At 46.2% G+C, this 18909-nt stretch overlaps 1 protein-coding gene across 1 annotated transcript; it reads left to right on the forward strand.

Annotated features, from left to right (window-relative positions):
- Window positions 1–5629: 5629 nt before the first annotated feature.
- CFAP100 (cilia and flagella associated protein 100) lies at window positions 5630–18574 on the forward strand. Its single transcript, XM_036391029.1, has 15 exons — window positions 5630–5684; window positions 8023–8106; window positions 8489–8595; window positions 9822–10011; window positions 10595–10662; window positions 11320–11483; window positions 12046–12126; window positions 12721–12902; window positions 12983–13121; window positions 13836–13884; window positions 14455–14606; window positions 15316–15451; window positions 15915–16117; window positions 17393–17486; window positions 18406–18574. The coding sequence occupies exons 2-15, from the start codon at window positions 8085–8087 to the stop codon at window positions 18472–18474; spliced, it is 1656 nt and encodes a 551-aa protein (XP_036246922.1). The 5' UTR covers window positions 5630–5684; window positions 8023–8084; the 3' UTR covers window positions 18475–18574.
- The last annotated feature ends 335 nt before the right edge of the window (window positions 18575–18909 follow it).

Genomic DNA, 18909 nt, shown 5'->3' on the forward strand with positions numbered 1-18909 from the left:
CAAGCACCCAGTCTCCAACAGAGTCCAAATTTGGCTGCTTTAGAGGAAAATCTTCGATAGCAGCCCAGTTCCAGGAAGAGTGTGATACACCGAGTGCTCTCTCCCCTTGGGATGGCCACAGAGCTGCAGCAGGGCAGAAAAGCTATTTATAAGTGTATCAGATGTCAGCTGAGCTCTCTGCACTTTCTTTTCTTGATCATACATCAAGTCTAATGAGAAGGAATACAGGCTGAGGGGAACAAATGAGCCCAGGTTAACGAAGAGGTGTCCATCTAATACAATACACAGAGGGAAGAAGAACAGCTGGCTCTGTGCCCAGCACTGCTACAAAGCCTCTGAAAGCTGAGCAAGATCACTTTACTGACAGCACAGTGAAAGAGAAGGGTTGAGAGTGCTGTTTGTGATGATGGTTCTGCATTATTAGGCAGAGAATTTTTTTCAGCTGAAAAAAACCTGGATCCAAACCTGTTCATAGAACTTTCATCATGCTCTCTTGTAAGGACATGCTGTGCCTAAAAAAAAACCCAACAACCTGAAGGGTTAACTTTTTCTCTCCAGACTTGGTATGAGAGAGCTAGAATACAGATTTAAGCACAGAGAAAAGTTGATAGCTGTTCCAATTAACGTTCCAGCTAGCATCTGCTCTTTTTAATTAGTTGAAGTTTGGTGTTGTCTGGAGACAGGACTGCTGAGTGGAGCTGCACTGGATTGTTTTCTGCTTACACAGCTATTCTGGTCCCTCATGTTCCTTGGAACTTCTTCTCCATTTCACAGAGCCCAGGGTCCACTGTGTGTGTGCTGATACTTGGGCTGTGCCCTCGGACTGTAGAGATGTTTCACTGCATCAGGCTTCAAACCTGTGCTTCCCACTGGAGGGAAAGCTGACAGAGGAAGGTACTTTATACAGGGCCTCTCCCCTTCCCAGACACGTGTTTTTACATTGCTCCACTTCTTGAAAACTCAGTTTTCATCTGCAAAAAGGCACTGCCACCGAGCAGATGCAGGTGGATGGAGGAGGCTTCCCCAGGACCTGCCAACCTTCCTGTTTTGCTGGAAGCTTGCTGATCCTTCACCTCACTCTTTGTAACATGACCTTTGAGGATCTGAGCGTTTCAATTACACACAGATGAATAATTTACAAGTCATGGCTGTTGCAATAAACAAGTCCTTCTGCTCTGTCCAAACATTCGACATCTTGTCTTAAATTCCCCTCAATTTGCAAAAACCTCCAGGACTTAAGCAACATTCAAAAAACTTTGGAGGAGCAACTGATGAGGGAAGAGCAGGGTGGCATTTCACAGCAGCAAACAGCACTGGCAGCAAGTATTCCTCTTATCTCCCAGCAGGGCACTGACCTGTTGTACAAACTCCAGGTAGGAAAGCCACTGGCAAAGTAACCCCAGATGTAATATTTACCTAAGAAGAGACATTTCAGTGGAAAACAACCTGCAGGATCTGCTGACATCTCAGTGGGGAGGAGAACAGCGGTCATTCACACCGGTGCAGGCAAAAAGAAGAGGAACAGGATCTGGAATTTCAAAGCATTTCTGAGTAATAAAGCTGCTGTTGCGTGAGGAGTGTGTTTGTGCTGTCCATGATTCCAGCTAAACAGACATCAAACGTGGATTTGGTGCTTGTCCCACAGGAGATCCCCTGCCCAGCATCAGCACAGTCACCGTGTTTCTGTGTGGCCCAGTATTCCATACTCAAAATACAGATGCAAATAGGCAGATCCTGCAAGAAAACAGCCAGGCTGGCACTAAACATTCCTGAACCACTGCAGCTGGTACCCAGGGATGCCTCATTCTCTGGCAAGGAGAAGTGGATCCCATGAGCTACACTGGGAATATGAGCCACAGTTTTGAGTTACAGATAATAGTTCCTGCACAAGCTTCTCTGGAGAAGAAGACAGACAGGATTGAAACTGCTCGGGAGCAAAGTGCATAACAGGGTTGTTTTTATCTTTAATCCATTCCACATGAGCAGAAAGAGCTTGGAGTTGTGAAGCATGTGCTTCCTTTTGCAGCTCAATCCATAACTTTGGTTTATTAATCCTTTTTGCTGTGCTCCATAAGCTCCTGTTGAAGAAAATTTGTGTGTAGGACTTGCAGGATCAGCCCTTTTTACCAGCTGCAGTTTCACTATCTCCCAAAGTGATCAAAGCACAGGCTGTCACTGAAAGGGGCAATTCCATCTTTCCCCAGCCCTTGTGTCCCTCTTCCTCAAGCCATCACAGTGATCATGATAAAAAAGGATCTTTTCCTCAGGCAGGGTATTTTTCAGCTGGATCTATTCCCATGCAGTGACAGCAGCTGAAGTTTTGCCACAAAGCAAGAGCCAGGAAAAAGGCTGGAACTGTGCCTCAAGAGCTTAATGCAAAATCATGAAGTTTCAGTCTCAGGTTCCTGGGTCATTTGTCCGTGCAAATAATGTGGATTTATAGTCCAGTTTAAGAAAGTCTCCTTGGCTGCAGCTTTGTGGCTCTCTTTTGCACAGTGGGCCAAATGCAATCTCTAGTTCCCAAAAGAACTGAGCTCAGAGGGAAGTCTGGAACTAGTTACAGTTTTCATCTGGGGACCAGGTCTACGTGGTTATTCAGAACTGGCCTTGAAATTGCAACCATATTTTTTGTTTATATCCTTACCAGAGCAAACCAGGGGGGTCACCCCACTGAACCCAGGCTCAGCCTCCATTGTCTAGAGACTTCACAAAACCTCCACCCTCAGAGATTTTCAAAAGAGCTGGGCAAGGCCTCGAGCAGGCTGGCATGGCTTGGAAGTTATCCCTGCTTTGAGCAGGAGGCTGGACAAGAGCCCTCCAGAGTCCATCTCCAACAGCCTCACCCTGGGATTCTCTCATCTTCCCCTGCATCTGCAGGAGGCTCTGCCACAGCAGCCCCAAGCAGTCCCACACTGCCTGAGCCACACGCCAGGGAGCAAAACCCAACCAATTCTCCATGGCCTTGGCTGTGTTAGCTGGGAGCCAGAGCAAAGCACACACCTTATCTGTGTGCAGATGTCTCAGCACACACCAGAATTAGCTTTGCATTGCAAAAGAAACTGTCCCAGCTCTGGCCAGGATCCCAGGCTGAAGACTGCAGAACATTTTCTCTTCAGCAGGAAGGAGCCTGCATCCTCAGCAAGAACAAGTGTGAAATACAAATCACTGAGCACCTGCTGCTCGTTGTCCAAGTCATCACACAGCAGCCCTGAGTAGCTGCAGTGAAAGGAAGAATGTCAGGGGTTTAATTTCCATATGGCCCTTCAGAAACTTCAGCAATTTTGATCCACTAGGTTGAAACCTGAGCTCTTGAAGGAATTGTGCACATTCACTCTGGATGAGACACGCCATGAACGCCCTGGGGGCTGGGGATCAGGACACAGGGTGGTTCTGCTCCATCAGCTTGTTTGCAAAGATGGGAGCCTAGCTCACAGATCTTCTTTCAGAGCCTTCCTCGGGGTCACTTCTCCTTCAACCCAGAGGATGGAAGAAGGTTTCTTGGTGCCCGTCAGACCTGGAGACCTCATCTATTATGTGCAAGGGGCACGGAGGAGCCGGAGCGGGAGACGCGGGAAGGAGCCAAACCCCGGCCCGGCGACACAAGGCTGCTGCCATCTCGTGGCTGGCTCAGGCCAAGGAAAGGGGACCGGGACACTGCCACCCTTACCAAGCCAGCCGCCTGCCTTCCTCAGCTGGGCACCAAGCATTTCCTAATCCCAAAAGCTGGGTGCCCTGAGGCACCCTTGCCCCCGGGGAGCTGCATGGTCAGCTGCACAGCCTGCTCCTCGCAGGCAGATTTTCCCATGATGTTGCACATGCTATTTATTCCATTCATTAACCAACTTAATGGTGGCTAAGAATAGACCCCAGATGTCCTTCTGGCCTTAAAAACTTCTCTGCCCTCAAGGAAATGCAAAGCCTAAGTAGCTCATGGCATGTGAACCAATAATGAACCAAGATGTGAAGAGCTTGCACATTTCCAAGAATTCACAAAGTACATCTCTGCTTTTAAATAATCTCTGTTCTGCTTTTGGGAAATAACTGGTTAGCAAGGATAGCTCAGAACAGAGCAATGGGTGTACAAATGTTTAATTCATTGATACAGAGATTGTGCCAGACAGAGCCAGAGCTGTTCAAATGTCTTCAGTTTCTGTTATCTATTTCTGTGATGTTTCCACTGCAACAAGTTCACAATTCTGTAATAAACTGTTTTTTCTGAACAAAGACCATTTCATATCAAGCCTTTAGAAAATATGCATCTTTAGTACAATTTACTCCTGATTTTTTTTTTTTGTAATAGAAATTATTCTGTAATGTCATTTTTTATACATACTCCTCAATGCCTTTGGAAAATATCTCAAAATATACTAAAGATAGCACTATGGTTTTCTGCATCACTGCTAGAAATCAAAGCATTCATGTGCAGAAAAAATTTCTTTCTGTACAAGCATTTTTCTTCTGTTGCCTGAATCCAGTCTCTTGATAATCAGCAATTATAGAAAAGAATTCTAACAATCAAATGGGAGTTTGCACTTACAGAAATTCAGGCTATTTATTGCATGAGTTATTCAGACAGAGAAAGCTGCTTGGAAATCTATCAGTAAATGAAAGAAACTGCTATTTCTGAGAACTGAAATTGTATTGATAGAGATTCTAAAGGATCTAAAGAGGAACACGATCCATTTGGAACCAATGTGGTCTTCTCAGAAACAGGAAAGGTTAAATAAGGGGATTTAAGGACCTTTTCCTCTATGAAAATATAGAGGAAAAGATCCTTAAACATAGAGGAAAAGATCCTTAAACATTGCTTTTTACCAACTAATATTTTGTCAAACCCTCTATAGAATTATATGGTATTTCAGAAGTGGTGCTGGGGGTTCTATAGCACTTTTTACTTGGGCAGCTTTCAGTAAATGGCAGTTTGCTCACCCATCCCATACTCTCCAAACTGTGGCTCTTCACACGTTGCAAAAAGACAGACCAAGGCAGAGATTAGGAAAAATTACACTCATTCCACAAACAGGAACCCCAGCTCCCATTTCCTCAACCCTCTGCTCTGCTTGGGTTAAATACCCAATTCCCAGGCCTGAAATAAGGGGGAATGAAATAAAGAACAGAGAACCCAGCCAGGCAGGGAGACCTCTCTCAGCAGAGCAGTTTTCTCCCTTTTAGAGGGAGATTCAGACCCGCATGGGAACCCCAGAGAGCGCCCGCAGGGACACCCGCCCGCACCCCGCACCCCGCACCCCGCATCCCGCACCCCGCACCCTGCACCCCGCATCCCGCACCCCGCATCCCGCACCCCGCACCCCGCACCCCGCATCCCGCACCCCGCACCCCGCACCCCGCATCCCGCACCCCGCATCCCGCATCCTGCATCCCGCACCCCGCACCCCGCACCTCGCACCCCGCACCCCGCATCCTGCATCCCGCATCCCGCATCCCGCATCCCGCCGGGGCTGGACGGGGTCTGGGGGAGCCGGGCTGCGGGGAGCTCCCCCTGGCTCCCCCAAACCGGGGACCGGACCGAGCCGAGCCGAGCCCCGCGGTGCCGTGCGCGCTCCCGTGCCCGCGCACCGAGCTCCGGGAGCGCGCGTTTCCATGGCAGCGCAAACAGCGGCGGCTGCGCTGCCCCGGCCCCGCTCCGAGCGCCACAGCCCGGGCCGAGCAGGGGACAGCGCTGGGTGAGAGAGACAGCCCTGGGTGACAGGGACAGCCCTGGGTGCGAGGGACAGCCCAGGGTGACAGGGACAGCCCTGGGTGACAGGGACAGCCCTGGGTGACACCCCTGGGTGGGAGAGACATCGCTGGGTGAGAGGGACACCACTGGGTGACAGGGACACCAGCTGGGTGACAGGGACAGCCCTGGGTGACAGGGACAGCCCTGGCTGACACTGCTGGGTGAGAGAGACACCCCTGGGTGAGAGGGACACCTCTGGGTGACAGGGACACCTCTGGGTGACACCCCAGGGTGACAGGGACACCCTTGGGTGACACCTCTGTGTGAGACACCGCGGAACAGCGGGCAAGGAGGGTGTGCAGAGAACTCTGCTAGGGACAGATGTGTGACACCCTCTGCTCTGGGAGCATGGCTGATGGATTTATTGCACTGGTTTTCAGATCTGTCTGCGTAGTTACTTTGGCTTTTTGTTTTGTTTGGTGGGGGTTTTGTTTTGTTGGTTTGGGGTTTTTTGGCTTTTTTTTTAAGTTGTTTTACTCAGCAGCCTGATGCTAGGGAAAAGCACTGAATAAAGGTTTCAGTGATTTAAAACCCTCAATGCCTTATCTACTGATTCACGTGCTACTGGTACACAGCTACTGGAATATAATGTCAGAGGCAGTAAAATATATGCCAAATTATTCTAGCAATGAAGCTTTTTTAATTTGCATTATTGAGCTTAATAATTATAAATTAGCAGAGCTAGAGCTTCTGTAGCTTCTGGCATTGTTTCCAAAGTGCTGTGCAAACAACCTATAAAAAAAACCAGCAACCTCAAACAAAAAATATCTTAATAAAATGAACATTTATAAGTTAATCATAGATACATTTCCTATACTTAGCTAAAATTCTATTATAAAGCACTTTTTATCTCTGAGGGTTGCACTGACAATTATTTTCCACATGCCACTGTCTAGTCCTGCTTTTCAGACTCATTACCTGCAGGAGGAATTTAAATCAAGCACAGGAACAAGAAAATTCTTGTGATAAAGGCTTTAGATTACAGAAATCAAGGTGTGCACTGAGGGCTGAAGCTCCAGGTGTTTGCTGCAACTGCTCTGTGAGGTTCAGTAATACAGTAAACTGTATTTAGGCATTTGACTGCCTGCCCACCCCTGCCCTGGTGGGGCTTTCTCCAAAACTCACATCAGCAGCAGGGCTGATGTTGTTCCAGGACGTAGATGAGAGACCCTAGAGAAAAATATCCCCTTATATTAAGCAAAAGTCAGAGAGGTTTGAACTCCAAGTAACAGTCAAGGAGGTTCTTGGTAAAATGTACTTCAAGAGCTGAAAAGGAGAGAGAAAATACTTGGGATATATTCAAAAGCCTAAATTCTACCTCAGCCTCTGTGTCTCATCAGCAGTGAAAGTTTGACACCTCCAAAGAATAAGGTACTAATTGGGCAGCTGCAGGAAATACACAAAGCACCAAGGACAGACATGGAAATTAGGCCAGATGAGTTTAGCTCAAAATACATAAAAACTGGAGGCTCTTCAGAGCAAAAACTGGAGCTCTAAAATAGCCCTAAAACTAGAGCAAGCAGAAGAGGATATTTTCTACAGCATCTTAGAGCAGTGCAGGTCAGGAATGGTGCCAGCAGCAGAATTGCATCAACTGAACTAATACCTCACTAAGCCCAGCTTGCTGCCTTTGGTGATTAAAGGACAGCTTTAACAATGCTCTATCTGTTCTTTGTAAGTGAGATCATTCCCACTATGGCTTGTCCCTTAGGATCCATAGCAAAAACTACAAAAAGACCAGAGTCAGAGAAACAAAAAAATAACCTTCAACAGTTTGCCAACCTAAAATGAAAGGCAACAGAGTTCTGTAAAGTGTGTCTGTGCTGTCCAACAATCATTCATGCTTATTGCAAGAAACCCACAATGCTGAAGCAATTACTGGGAAGAGCTTTAGTGAGTAAAAATGTAGCTTGTGAACTAGTGACAGGAGGATGAAAAAGCATGGGTGTGGATCAAAACTGGTGACTGGGTGGAAAAAGAGACAAGGGATTTGGGTTGCTTGCTGTCTCCAAATTTGTTTTGTTGTTGCTTTCCCATCAGTTTATGTGTAAGGAGGACTGTGTTTTACACAGCTTTCACACAAGGCAGGGATGAACATCTCCTTCTGGAGGTCAGAGCATATGTGTTTTCCAGATTAATGGAGCTTTTTGTTAATTGCTACAGACACTAAAGGCTCAGTGGTTAAGATACAGAAAGCCCCTAGGCCTGTCACTGCTGTAAAACTTATCACATCAATTACTGGCAGATCCCAGCTGACTGATTTATGATTTTCTTTGGGCCAGGGTCAAAGACACCATCCTGACATACAGCATCAACATCTAGAAGTCTCTCTTCCAAACTTGAAATGGAAACCCACCTTGTGTCAGGTAAGGCCACAATGCTCCAGCAATGTTTCCTTGTCAGCTCAGAGGAGAGACCCAAAGTTCTTCTGCCCTAAAACAGAAGAAATGGGTAAAGCAGTTACAGACAGAAAAATCCCTGTCTGAAATGCTGTTGTTGATCATCAGATATGGCCAAGTGACATAAACCATACAGAGGTCTCAGTTTTGTCACTGGCTTCCCAGAAGCCCTATCCAGCACCCTGCTCTTGATCCAGCATTGTTGGACATCTGCCCACACTCCAGGTGTGGCACAGCACATCCCACTCCCTTTGCACTGGGTCCAGATATTCAGCTTCACATCTTCTACATCCTCATCCTGGGTTTTTTTCTGTTTGGTTTGGTTTTTTTGTTTGTTTGTTTTTCACAGAAAGCACAAAAGAGGATGAAAAAAACCCAATGAAAAATCCATTTAAGGTCCCAACAGATACTGAACTTTTCTCAATGAGAGACAAGGAAATTAAGAAGGCACAGGAGGTATGTACACATGCTTTAGGCTAAACTGTATAATAAGCAATTACTAAGGCAGGCACCTACCCAACAGAATACCAAAATTTTTAGCACATGAGAGATCAAAGACCTCTTCATGGGAAAGCTGAGGATGTTCAGCCTGGAGAAAAGAATGCTCTAGGGAGACCTGATTGAGATCTTCCAATACTCAAAAGGTTCTTATAACAAAAGAGCAACTTTTTACACAAGCAGATAGTGATAGAACAAGGGGGAGAGGATTAAACTAAGAGAGGAAAGATTTAGATTAGATGTTAGGAAGGAATTCTTTACTGTGAGGGTGGTGACACTGGCACAGGTTGCTCAAGGATATTAGGGCTGTCCCATCCCTGGAAGTGTTCCAGGCCAGGTTGGATGAGGTTTTGAGCAACGTTGTCTAGTGGGGTGCTCCTGTTCATGGCAGGGCATTGGAACTAAATGATCCCAAAGATTCCAACCCAAACCTTTCTGGGATTCTGTGATTTCTGGGAGGTCTTGACTGACTGTTGCACAGCCTGGCATAGTGTGAAAGGAAGCAGGAGGTCTAAAGCAAGGCCTCCTCACCTCACACTGGGGACTGACACAGTCTGGTGTTTGCTTGGGTTGAAGGGTGCTAGACAATTATGGGGAACAGCTTAGGAAGCAGTGCACTAAGGATGTCTGCTGAGTGATATCCTCACCATAAAGCAGGCCCAAACTGGGCAGACAGCACTGAATTACACTTCAGTCCATGTGAAAGCACTGAGCAGGAACACCTTTTACCCTCCAGAAGGTTCTGAACTGGGTTTGAATAGATCTTCTCAATCTGAACTTAATGGTTTAAATGTCCTTGTAGAAGCTGGACTAAGTTGGTTTAAGTGTGGACTGTCCCCCTTTAACCAGGGGACTCCAAGGATGAATCTCAGAAAATTTCCATTTGCTCACAGCAATAACCCAAGAAGGAAAAATGAGGACACTGAGTGGATACAAACTGGCACAGCTGGTGGATGGATGCAGAATACAAATCAACAAAATAATGACAACAAGTGCTAAGGAATTTAGTGTTTCAGTTGCTTCAAGAGAGAATATTATTGGGATTAGCCAGATAAACTAGGCAAATACGCATCAGCAGGGTATCACCACTGCAAATTTCCAGGCTGTCAATAATTTACTCATGTCTTTAAAAACACAGCAAACAAAGCACAGGATCAAACAGTCACATATTTGACTTCTCACAGGAACGTGAAAAGAGGAAGACTCTGAAAGTCCATGAGAAAACTACTTACTCCACTAAAATGAAGGCAAAAAGTGGGTTGAGGAAAGCTTTGAAAAGGGAGGAAGAAGAGGAGAGCAGAAAAGAGGCGACATGTGAAGAGAGACTGAAATATCTTCAGGAGATGCTTTCACGGAAGTTAGCCATGAAAAAAGGTGGAGAACAGGCACTGTCTTTGCAGTGGGGCTGCTCAGCTGGGTAACAGCCTAGAGCAAAGGCCAAAGAGGGGATGGGCAGAGCAGCTGGCTCTGGCTGACTCTGGGGAGGCCATGCACACAGTTCTGTGCTGGGTCTCGCCAGCCCTGTGTGGCTGAGCCATCTCCAGCTCAGGTATTTGCATTCAGAGCCCCTCACTGGGCTCCACCAGCCCTGCAGCAATGAGGGGCAGCCAGCTGAGGGGTTGCAGGACCTTGTGTGGTGGAAACCTTTCTACTAAGCCAACATAAAGTTGGATTTTAATGGATACAGGCCTAGATTTTCTGCCTCTGACATGAGTAGATTTGTCATTAGTGTCTAGAGGACAAGGACCAGATTGTCCACTCCATTCTCCCTGGTTTTACTCCATGAAAATCCATATGAAACTGATGCTAAACAAGGTTATAACTATAATACAATAATTAGTAGTGCTGACTCTGAGCATGCCAGATCCATGCTCATGGCAGCCTACATATTCATTGTGTTTTGCCTTGGCCATATTTCCCCCTCTCTAGTCTAAGCAACTTTATATTCTGATTTCAGATTATAAATTCGACAGGGAGACCTTCCATGGCTACCTACAGGACAGAAAACAGATCTTTTTTCTTGAGGTACATGGCTTTCAGCACGTTACTTTCTGTTCATTATTTACTCTTCCCTGTGTTGCTTTGTTTTGATGTTTATTCTCCCAAGATCAATGCCTGGAGATCTTTCCAAGGTGGCACACATCAGAGCTCATGAACTGGCTGTCCAAGTCCTGCCTTACAGCCACTCTGAATCTGTAGCCCAGTAATTCCCAGCCAAGAAAAAAAGGAATGTAGGTCATTCCCATCATTCAGTAGCCACCATGGAAGCATCCCATTTGTGAGATGCACAGCCACCCTGATCTTTGGCTCCTGCTGTCCTGTACATGTGGCTGGGAGCCGCTCTGAACTCAACACGAGGGAATGGAGTAACTGTGCTCAAACATTCCCATTAGTCATCTCTGTTATTGAGCTGTAACACAACTGAATCAATCTTTGTCAGCCAGGAGTTAATGCAGTGCTGGGACTTCTGAATTCTGTCTTTAGATTCACTGCTTATTTGCTATGTTCCTTCTGAAATAACTCCTGGCCTCCATGTACCTGGCTTGCACTAAGTCACACACCTAAGTTTGAAATCCTTTCCCTCTCTGCCCTCAACTATCAGGGAATTTTGGAAAGCTAAACCAATGTACCTTTAAAACCACCCAGCTGATGCGACTGTGTTGCCTTTGGGGCTCATTTCAGCACACCATTGCAGTAAAGAGAGGGGAGATTGAAAAGATGGAGAGCATAACAAAGGATGAGGAAAGAAAGCTGGAAAAGGCTGAGAGAAGGATGGAGAAGGACGCTGCCATGTTTGATGCCTTCCTGAAGGAGAACCACAATAACTCTGTTGAAGCACTGAGAAAGTAAGGAGCACTGAGGGAACCACCACTGTGCTGCTTCATTCTGGGCACAGGAATCTGCTGCTTGACCTCCCTGCAGGGTTTTGGCTGAACACTCTGAGTTTCCCAGAGCTACAGTTCTGGTGGCACCTTTCTCTCCCCACATTCAATAAAAGAGAGGAAGGAGAACAACATCCAGGGAGTACCCTCATTGCAAAAGCCCTTGCTCTGGGGGCAGCAAGGAACCTGCTGGTGGCTCCACCACTTCCATTCTTCTCACAACACCCTTTACTGGAGGGAGATGCCTCTGCCCAGCCCTTCAGTGAAGCAAATTGAGCACTTTGGCCCTTTGCAGGTATCACAAGGGCACAGCTGATGCTCAGCAGCAGCCAGATGAGGGAGGCCTGAACTTTGGGACTTTGCCAAGGACAAGAGGGTCTTCAGGCAGAGCCAGGCATGTCCTGGGATATATCTATAACACAGATTTCTAGGGCTCATATCACATCTTTTTCACTGTTTCATAGGCACCTCAATTCACTTCTCACTACTAAATTGTTTAATGGCTTGTTTGTGCATCCTTTCCCAGAGCCAAAAGAGAAACCTCAGCAAAGACAAAGAAAATAACAGAGATCCAGGGACTCACAACTGAAATAAAGAAAATCCAAAGGTAAGATTGCTCATTACTCCTGCCTCACCTTCAACAACCCCTACAGTGCTACAGCTTCACAGTCCTAGCAAGGGATAAACTTCTAAAAATGTTCCATTTTAAGATCAAAATGTTTTGGCTTTTGTTTTCCAGATGCTGGCTTTGTTTCTAAAACAACTAATCTAGTTCTCTAATTACATTTTTTTTAATGTATATATATTCCAACCCCAAAATTAAATGCCTAGCATCAGATTAAAATCCAAACAAAACTAAGCAATGCATTTTAATGGGGAGCTAAGGAAAGACAAAAAAAAAGTATAATTACCATTATGAGTTGAGCTGGAAAAACTTCTCATTCCTTTTCAAGTAAAAATTCAAAAATTAACAAGCTCAGTTCCATAGCAAGAGATATGACCAGGGAATATGACTGATTCTCAGTTTCCACATGAGAAACCACAAAGAGCACAGGTTCCCATTTGCCTTTGCAAATCCATGAAAAAATGTGCCCTCTCTCCCCTTCTCTGGGTGAAACTGAATATCAAGAGTGAGAAAGAACCTGTTCAAACAGAAGCTTCCATCCCTGCTAACAACCTTTGTCCACTTCTCTCACCCCAGTGACATCTCCAGATTTGAGGACACCCTGCAGGAGTACAAGATGTACAGGGACATCCTCTACCAGCTATCTCCAAAAGAGTGGCAGGAGGAGCACAGAAAAAGGCACAAAAAAGAAAAGGATAAGGAAAGGGAACCCAGAGTTCATGAAGGAAGTGCTTCACATGCCTCCACTGCAGAGCAGGGTGAGTGCCAGCTGAGAGCTGCTGCTGCTGCTGCCTGGGACAGCCCCTGGCTCTAAGTGGGCACCTCCTCTTGTCTCCAGAGCAGGGTCCCAGTGGCCACAGTGTCACTTTCACAGATATTCCGAGTTCCCTGCTGTTCTCAGAGAGTTTGGATTTCAGGGCACGTGATGTCAGGCCACAGCTTAAACACTTCCTGAAGCCTCTTCTATCAAGAGACCTGTAAGTACCAGATGATGCAAACAAAGGATTAAGGATTGAAAAGAGCACTCAGCTGACTGGGAACCAGGACAGGGGAATCCTACTGCTGATCCTGGCTGGGCATTCCAAGATCTGGGGCTCATTGCAACAAACTCAGAGACCACAGAAAGCTGTCAGGTGTGCAAGTCAGTACCCATGTGCCTGCTGCAAGTGAGCTCCATCCTCAGATCCTCTGCTGAGAGCCTGCCCCAAGTGGGGCTGTCACCAAGACAGTGCAAACAGAGGTTTTTAACCCTTCATGGCGCAGGTACAAGTGAAAGTGATGAGCAGACTGAGCTGCCAACAGCAGCAAAGAATCACTTCCCCCTCTTCCATCTCTTGTGTAGAGGAAGAAGCATTAAACAAATGAGTGAGTTACACTCACTCCCAGTGAGTTTAAAGGCATTTGGATCAACACCCTCAGCTCAGGTTCATGTGTCATTCCAGCCCCATGGCCAGCACAGCCCAGGGCAGCACAAAAGGCAGTTTGATCATGGACAGAAGTAGCTCCTGTGCTGTTTGTTTGTGTGGTCCCTAGACCCTACTGACCCCTAAATATCCCACAGGAGGCAAAGGTGGGAACGTGCAGAGGAGTAAACAGGGACAGTGAACAATAACAATGTTCCTATGTCACCAATGAGATCCCCTCTGAGCTGTCATTTCTCTAAGGGCCTAACACACAAAATGCTTTTTCAGAAGTTCACTGGAGGAGGCAGAGAGTGAAATCAGCTCGGACGAAGATGAGGTCAGATGTCTTATGTTGAAAAATTTGTATTTTCTGTTTGTCCTGTGTCACTTACCAATTATTACTAATTTCCCTCACCTTCTAACCATTAGTTATAGTTTTGAGGAGTTACTGTAGTTACAAATTATAAATGCATATTTATACATTCCTGAATGTTCACTTTGGTGACACATATTATAAATACCTTAGTTTAACTTTCCTCCTTCAGTTTCCAAAACCCTACCATCATCTCTAAGCTTGCCATCCTCCTGTGAGATATGACATCACAAAATGAAAGATTTTTCAATTAATGCAGTTACTGGCTTATGTCTGAAATGGAAGTTTTCCCACTCACAGATGTTTGCAATACCTTTTACCCCCCAAAATGCAATTTGTTTTGGGGGTGAGCTGTTGAGGCAGAGTACAGATACACACATAGCAGGAAGGATGTCCATGTGTGTTTGCACATGGACCTCTCTAGATGGAAGAACATTTGAATAGCCAGGGCTGGTGCAGACCAACCTCCACATTGTTCAGTGGATCAGAATCTAAAGGAGGGAAAAGACTCATCACACGTGTTTTCCTCTCTAGGAGCCTGAGCTCTACTTCACTGATCCTGAACAATTGCTTAATACTTTCATGGAGATGCTGGATGAGAACTTATCCTTTGTCCTGAACTCCCAGGATATTGCAGAGAGTTGGAACAAGGTCCAACAGACTTTCATCAGCACACGTGAAAGCATGTAAGTGCCTGTGGCCCAGCCTCCAGACATAAGTGACCCCTCTGTCCCCACAGACACCTCACTGTCAGACACACATAAGGCTGCTCACACAGCAGGGTCTTCCTTGTGAGCTCCTAGGAAAGTGTCCCATACATGCTTAATTTAGGAGGTAAGACTTGAGCTTGGAACTAATTCCTTAGTCCTCAAGGCACATGCTAGGGAATGATGCATTGAGCATCCTGGAGTCAATGTTAGCGTAATTCTCACAAAGGAAGGCCAAAGAAAGAAATAAGGCAGTTCCTGGAATGATCCAGAGCAGCACCAATGCTGACTCAGTGCAAAACCTTCCTACAGGAAGGCAGCAGGGAACCCAAGTGTCATTGTAATCTACAGTGTCAATGGCAGGTAGATCTATATATTCCCATTTAAAATGTAGTTTATCTCCTTGTGGAAGTTTTAAAGGTAATCTGGATCCTCCTTTGACTTACCAAAAAATCCCGAATGTTTAGCGGTGCAATTTCTCCCTCCCCCACACCAGCACAGTCACTGCTTTTCCATTAAAAAACCCCGAAGTTCCCCGTGTTTTCAGGGCTGTGGGTGCAAGTTCCCAGGAAAGGCTGAAGTGTTACCTCCATCTGCCGGCAGCAGAGGGACCAGCCCAGGCTGCGGAGAGCAGAGCCGTGTGTTCCAGAGCTGCCCTTCCCAAACGCCTCCTCTCTCTGCCCTCTAGGGAGAAGGAGCTGGCAGCGCTGAAAGAGCAGGTAAACACGCTCCGGGCCTCCGTGGCCAAGGAAGAAGAGAAAGTAGCCGAGCTGAAGCTCAAAGTTCAGCTCTTTTCCTCTGGAGAACACGAAGGTGATGACCAGGTACACTCTGGGATCCAGGCCAGGGGGGTTCCCATGTGCACAAGTGGTTGCTCTCCCCCAGCCACATCCATCCTGGCAGCAGAGCACACAGGGGTGCTCTGAGGAGGGACCAGTGCTGTTTGCCAGCAATGGAAAGGCTGGTTTGGGGCATTGCTGAGGCAGCCAACTGGGGCAAACCTGTCTGCTCCATGCAGCTGCTGCCAGGTGGGAGCAGGGCTCCCAGACACAGCTGCCACCTGACCCAGGTCACAGCCAGGCTGGGAAGGTGAGACCAACAGGAGAATGGCTCAGTTCAGCCATCTGTTCCTGCCATTGCCCTTGGCCAATCAGGACACAAGCAACTGAGTCTTATTGAGGGGATTCAAGTGTTTCCCTCACAGATTTCCTTTGGTTTTGGAGGGATATTATGGGTCCACTTGGCAGAACTCAGTGTGGCACTCACCGTATCTCCTGTCACCTCCAGGACAAAATGCTCACAAGCCTGAACAAGAAGGTGCAGGAAGTCTATTTCCAGTGCACTGGAGACAATGAGGCAAACCTGCCAACAGTAGAGATGTTAAAGGTCATAGAAAAACAGCTCAATGATTTACTGGACAGCGTGGAGAGAATCCCACCAGCAAAGATAGAAAAGGCTGTGAAAGACATAAGAAAGGAACAGAGGGCAAGGTAAGACAAGACCTTCTTCTGGAAAACATCTCTATTTTAAGTGTTGACAGCTGAAAGAGCCAAATCAACCCGAAAAAAAAAACCAACTGTAGCAGCTATGTGAAATTCCAATAAAGCAATCCATCCAATTTTACTTCTGTAAGGGTTCTACATTCACAGTACTTGCATCTCTTCATCAGTGAACTGCAGCCCACAGCTACATTAGAAAAGACCTGCAAAGTACAGTAGAAAAATCTAGAAGAATAAAAAAGAAAACACTAAACCCACAAACAATACCAGATTCTATTATGAGAATCATCATTTTAAGAAAACAAATTACAGTAACAAAATTTAAACTGAATAAATAGAAAATTAAACCTCAAGTTAACACAGTCTGCCTTGCCCTGATATTTTGTTAGACTTTAATATGTACATAAGGGCATTTGTCAACAACTCCAGCTTTGAAATGTTTCTTCTACAAAACTTTTAATTTGTATTACTAGATTAAATAGTAGCAATTAACAGGCAGTGTAAGTCCCAAGATAAGACACGTTACTGTAGACCCAGTTACACAAAATTTCACCTCACAAATAACAAAGAAGATAACTGAACTGACTGCATCTGGCCATCCTCATGTGGATCAGACAGATTAACAGGAGGATTTAAAGCCAGACAGTGACATTTTGGTTCTGCTTATTCTCTTTCTCTGCATCGTTATTCAGCTGTGTAGTAGAAAAGGTATGGTGCTTCTTCCTGATGTTCTGCGAATAGGTTTGCACTCTTAAACTGCAAAATAAGTATGAAAAACATTTATTCTATGGAGGAGAATAATTAAAGAAAGATACCAAATAACAGTAAAAATTTTTTTAAAACCCAAAATACCCCAAAACAAAAAATCACCCCCCAAAACCCCAAAAACAACCAAAACAAAAACAACACCAACAAAACCAAAACACAACAAACCCTACTAAGAGCATTAAACATTTTCCTCGAGTTTACATGGTTAAGACTGCAGTTTCTCTGCACCAGTGCTCCATAGCTTGAGCCCATTCCTGTTCCAGCACTTCATTTTCATCCCATCACTCCAGAAAGAGTAGGACCAGCTGCAGGCAGTGCTTCCCTCTTACCCTTCACAGCCACCAGCTCCAGTAGGTGTGCCCCAACCCTTGTGCTCCAATGGTTAGATGGAAGGTGTGATGTAAGATGTTATGTTAGATGTTGATGCTGTGTGTCAAAAGCACAGCTGGTGCAGCTGCAAGCTGCATTTAACCCAGCCTTTATTCCTCTCTTCAAAAGGCTCAGAGAGGAAAAGCAGAAACAAGCAAGGCAGCAGCAGGATGAAGGATTAAAAAGGGACATGGAAAGATCACAGGCACCTGAAGAAAAAAAGGTAAGTGCAGGGGTCTGTGGAAACACCCCACCTCAACAGCTCATTTTGGAGAAGCTGGGGCTACCTGAATATCAAATGTTCAAGGGAAAAGTATTTTTAAGGGGCCTCCACAGCTGTGTGGGGGTGGCACCGACAGCCAGGTGTGGTTTGCAGGATTTACCCAATTGACAGGAGTGATGTAACTTAAGCCACTGCTGGGAAGTCAGCCATAGTGCACATGATTCCAGCTCAGTGTCCTTCCATCATCCTTCTCTCAACCACATGACCCCCTCCACTACTTGCCAGCTCTCAGTAAGCTCATTTCAATTCATTAACTTGGTTGTATTAAATCAAGCATGAAAATTGGCAAATGAAGAGCTGGGCAGCAGCAGGACACTCCTGATAACAGCAGCAAGGCCCTGGATCAGCTCAGCCACATCAAACCACACCTTTTCTGACATGTTCCACATCCTCCCAAACTCAGCTCTGGCCCTTTCAGAGGCTCATGCAGAGCTCCTGCCATGGCTGCTGCTGCACCTTCCCCAGGGCAACACAGCCACCAGGAGACCCTGGTTCTGTCACAGTGACAGCACAGGTGACTTGAGAGCAGGGGCCACGAGTTCCTGCTCCTTTAGCCAAGAGAAAATTTCTTTGGATTTCCAACTTCCCATCCTCTTCCTGGCACAGGACTAATGAGGCTTTAGTCAGAAAGCAGTTGTAGGTACAGCAGTGAGTTGCAGAAGCTGAAGCAGGAGCACACACACAGCCTTCAGGTGCTTCACACTCACCTCCCAGTACAGCAAGCTCACTCAGCAGACACCCTGCAGCCTGCCTGGGCACAGGGCAAGGGCACAGCCCCTCCCAGGCTGGCAGCACTGAGCAGCTTCAGCTGCCTGCTCAGACTCCTACCACTGATGCAGTGCCTCTTCCTCCTCTGCAGAACTACAAGAAAACGGCCTTGCCTTCCAACCCATCTGCCAGGAAGGAGAACAGCCAAGGAAATAGATAAGAAGAACAATTGTATTATTTCTCCTGATGGCACAGCCTTAACCACAGCTTACAGGGCTGATGCTGTTCTAGAAGTCTTTTCTAGTGCTACAATCTGTCAGTCTTTGCTCAGCTGAACTTAACTGTCCCATGAAATTTCCTTCTCCCTGCCCTAAGATTCCAGGAAAAGTTTACAACCCCTTTTCCCCTCCTTTGGTATTTTGCCTAAGAAAATAAATAAAAAATCTCTCATTTTGCTTCTCAAGCTCCTGCTAAGCACCAGTTTCTCATTCAGTTTTTGATGCCAATAGCACTCTCTGTACAAACCTGAGCAGTGAGATCTATGGCAGTCCTAGGTGACAATCTTTGTTAAGGCACAGCCAAGGCAGGTACCTCACAGACATTTATGAACATCACAGGTCTTCTGAAGGACTATAAAAACAGAGGACTATGCTCC

This window comes from Molothrus ater, chromosome 11 (genome assembly GCF_012460135.2).
Source record: "Molothrus ater isolate BHLD 08-10-18 breed brown headed cowbird chromosome 11, BPBGC_Mater_1.1, whole genome shotgun sequence".
NCBI classification, from domain to species: domain Eukaryota; kingdom Metazoa; phylum Chordata; class Aves; order Passeriformes; family Icteridae; genus Molothrus; species Molothrus ater.

Excerpts from the sequence above, each read along its gene's own strand:
- CFAP100 (XM_036391029.1), top strand. The coding sequence starts at position 8,085 with ATGGAAACCCACCTTGTGTCAG. Across the intron at positions 12,903-12,982 it reads TGCCTCCACTGCAGAGCAGG|AGCAGGGTCCCAGTGGCCAC; the intron begins GTGAGTGCCAGC and ends TCTTGTCTCCAG. Across the intron at positions 13,885-14,454 it reads TCAGCTCGGACGAAGATGAG|GAGCCTGAGCTCTACTTCAC; the intron begins GTCAGATGTCTT and ends TTTCCTCTCTAG.